The 2,785-nt window shown below is 40.3% G+C and overlaps 2 protein-coding genes across 2 annotated transcripts; one reads left to right on the top strand and one right to left on the bottom strand.

The window, feature by feature from the left end:
• Positions 1–584: 584 nt before the first annotated feature.
• Positions 585–1,395, top strand: LOC110676851 (glutathione S-transferase 1-like). Its single transcript, XM_021846282.1, has 2 exons — positions 585–796; positions 849–1,395. Exons 1-2 carry the CDS (start codon positions 650–652, stop codon positions 1,371–1,373), a joined length of 672 nt encoding a protein of 223 aa, XP_021701974.1. The 5' UTR covers positions 585–649; the 3' UTR covers positions 1,374–1,395.
• Positions 1,371–2,350, bottom strand: LOC110676858 (glutathione S-transferase 1-like). The gene is made up of 3 exons (XM_021846289.1): positions 2,075–2,350; positions 1,815–2,015; positions 1,371–1,744 (listed from the first exon to the last, which is right to left on the bottom strand). Exons 1-3 carry the CDS (start codon positions 2,216–2,218, stop codon positions 1,424–1,426), a joined length of 666 nt encoding a protein of 221 aa, XP_021701981.1. The 5' UTR covers positions 2,219–2,350; the 3' UTR covers positions 1,371–1,423.
• Between the last annotated feature and the right edge of the window lie 435 nt (positions 2,351–2,785).

Genomic DNA, 2,785 nt, shown 5'->3' with positions numbered 1-2,785 from the left:
TCTTTCATTTTTTTTTTTTTTTGAAAACTTAACAACGATAAAATAGATATTTGTGGAAATTAAATAATTCAGAAAAAATCCCATGAGCTGTTTCCGTTCTTGAAAGAGAAAAACAAAATATTATTAACTACCTAATTGAGAAAAATGTCAAAAATATATGCAGTTCTAAGCGTCCTCAATTTCTATCTAGTGTGATGATGGAAGTAGCTTATCATTTTTAGGTGATATATTTAACAAATGTTTTCAGTTGTCAAGGTCTAATCAATTCCAAAACCAAATCAAATTCAAAAATCTTGTCTTCCTCTATCAGTTAACAATTAGCAGCTTTTGCAAGAGCCATGTTCAACAATTTGTTTGCCTATAAACAGTTCAAATTGGATTTATATACCAAAATCTTGAACAAAAAAATATTTAAAGGCTTGTAAAACCTTTTCAAATGTACTCAGTCCTCCTGATAACTTTCGTAAATGCAAAGCGCAGCTATGACAATATTTTAAAGTTCATGAAGCTGCCACAGTCTTATCTCGTCACTTTTCACAGTCATCGAGCTCAGCAGCAGTTATCTACATTTCGTTTTATTCCCATAACATTTTTGTCAGCACAACCATTCAGTTTACTGGTCGCAGTTGATAAGCGCACATCTCCAAACATGAGTTCCAAAATAGTGCTGCATACAACCCGTCGCACCCCCGGAGGACGAGCTGTTCAAATCTTGTCCCACATTTTGGGGCTGGATCTCGATCTCAAGTTTGTCGATCTGTCCAAAAAGGAACAGATGAGCGAGGAGTTTCTCAAGGTAGGTGGCAACTCAATTAGAGATGATCTTTCATAACTCTCGATCTTTTCAGTTAAACCCATTCCACACGATACCGACCATTGACGACGATGGTGTTCCGGTGTACGACAGCCATGCCATTCTCGTCTATCTGGTGTCCAAGTACGCCAAGGATCGGGATCTCTTTCCGGAGGATCCCGTCATCCAAGCTCGCATCAACGCTTGGTTCCACTTCGACTCCGGAGTTTTGTTTCCGAGACTGCGTGGTGCCGTTGAACCAGTGTTCTACTTTGGTCTGAAGAAGATTCCCCGGGATCGAATGGAAGCAATTGAGGCGGCTTACGATCTATTCGAAGGAGCGCTGAAGGGCGATTTCCTGGTAGGAGATTCGTTGACGCTGGCGGATATAAGCGTAACCACTTGTTTGGTGTCCTTGAATGGAGTTTGCCCTATGGAGGAGTCTAAATATCCGAAAAGCTGCGCTTTTCTTAAACGGATGGAACAGTCAATGCCGTGCTACAAGGAGTTCAACGCTGAAGTGTTGGAAGAGACCAAGGTATTTCTAAAGCAGAAACTGGATGAAAACAATAAGAAATAAAATCAACCACTGTGAATTACTAGCTTTTATTAGTTTGATTAGAGTTCAACTCAAGCCTTGCGAGCATTGGTCTCCATGAGGTTTTTCATAATAGCCGGTAACTCCACAGCCCCTTGGTCGTTCAATTCTTCGAAGTAGGGCAGTGCCTTCAAGCGGTTCAACCAAGCGTAGATCTTCGGATATTTGTCCCGGTCCATCGGAATTAATCCCATCGCGGTGGAGACAGTGGACCCGCAGCTAAGATCTGCGATAGTCAGAGAGTTTCCTGCGATGAAGTCATCGGTCAGGGCATCTTCCAGCAGTTGGTAAGCCGACTCCACGTAAGCAGCCTTTTCCGCCGGAATTTCACTTCCTCCCATCAGAATTTGTTCCTACAATGTTTAATAAAGTCAATTAACTATTTCGAACCTGTAAATTATCTGCCACACTATGAAGACTAACAGTAATGAACCGCAAACGAGCGAACAGGACTCCACAATCAAAGTATAAGGCAGCATTAACTTTCGCCTGTTCAGCCAAATCCTTCGGGTACAAACTATCGTCCTTCCCATACTTGGATACCAAATAGATCATGATGGCATGGCTATCACGAACAATTATCCCACCATCATCCAGCACCGGAATCGTATGTTGAGGATTCATCTGTTGAAAAGTAACGTTTAAGTCTCAATCTGTACCACCAATCTTCCAACAACCTGTACCTTGAGAAATTTCGGGTCCAAATGTTCCCTCTCTAGCAGATTCATAACTTTGCGTTCCAATTCGATTCCCAGCGCTACCGCACAGAGATCCACAGCTCGCGAAGGTGGACTTAAGTAGAGCGTGTATACAATTGGTTTGGTCATTGTCGTTTTATTTCCGAGTAAGTTAGATTCAACCAAATGGATAGGTAGGAGATAAGTATCCAATTAAATTGATTTGAATGCTTGAAGCTTCATTTATGTACGTTTGAGTCTGTTACTCATATTACCAGCTCAATTGGAACAAACGGAATAAAAAAAATTGGATGAGTAATCAAATACATAGTCAAACAATAAGAAATCGTTTGTAAATCATTCATGCCACATTTGTCATGAAAATCAAAGCGGAAATCGATTTACCCATTAGGCGACACACAAATCGTCTAATCACTTCTTTGATGTATATTCTATAACGCCTTTGATTGAATACGAATAAAAACCACATCACAAATGTTCAAGATCACAAATCTGGGGATCCAAATAATACCTTGTGCTAAAAAGTTTAAGTAATTGATCACCGCAAGTGAGTAGTCAATCGATAAAATTTTCAAATACATTGCCTGTTTGGTTTCTCAGATATGTGCTCACGAAAACACAAGGTGTGCGTTTATTCTATGTTCACCTTAATCACATTTGTGTTACCGGATCTGGTGTGAGTTGATTCAACAGTTA

Source organism: Aedes aegypti, chromosome 2 (assembly GCF_002204515.2).
Source record: "Aedes aegypti strain LVP_AGWG chromosome 2, AaegL5.0 Primary Assembly, whole genome shotgun sequence".
Taxonomy (NCBI): domain Eukaryota; kingdom Metazoa; phylum Arthropoda; class Insecta; order Diptera; family Culicidae; genus Aedes; species Aedes aegypti.
This window is presented reverse-complemented; position numbering and strand designations above follow the sequence as displayed.

Coding starts and splice junctions, on each gene's coding strand:
- LOC110676858 (XM_021846289.1), bottom strand. CDS start 2,218: ATGACCAAACCAATTGTATACACGCTCTACTTAAGTCCACCTTCGCGA. Junction 2,016..2,074: donor TGGACCCGAAATTTCTCAAG/GTACAGGTTGTT, acceptor ACTTTTCAACAG/ATGAATCCTCAACATACGAT. Junction 1,745..1,814: donor CTCGTTTGCGGTTCATTACT/GTTAGTCTTCAT, acceptor TAAACATTGTAG/GAACAAATTCTGATGGGAGG.
- LOC110676851 (XM_021846282.1), top strand. CDS start 650: ATGAGTTCCAAAATAGTGCTGCATACAACCCGTCGCACCCCCGGAGGA. Junction 797..848: donor TGAGCGAGGAGTTTCTCAAG/GTAGGTGGCAAC, acceptor CGATCTTTTCAG/TTAAACCCATTCCACACGAT.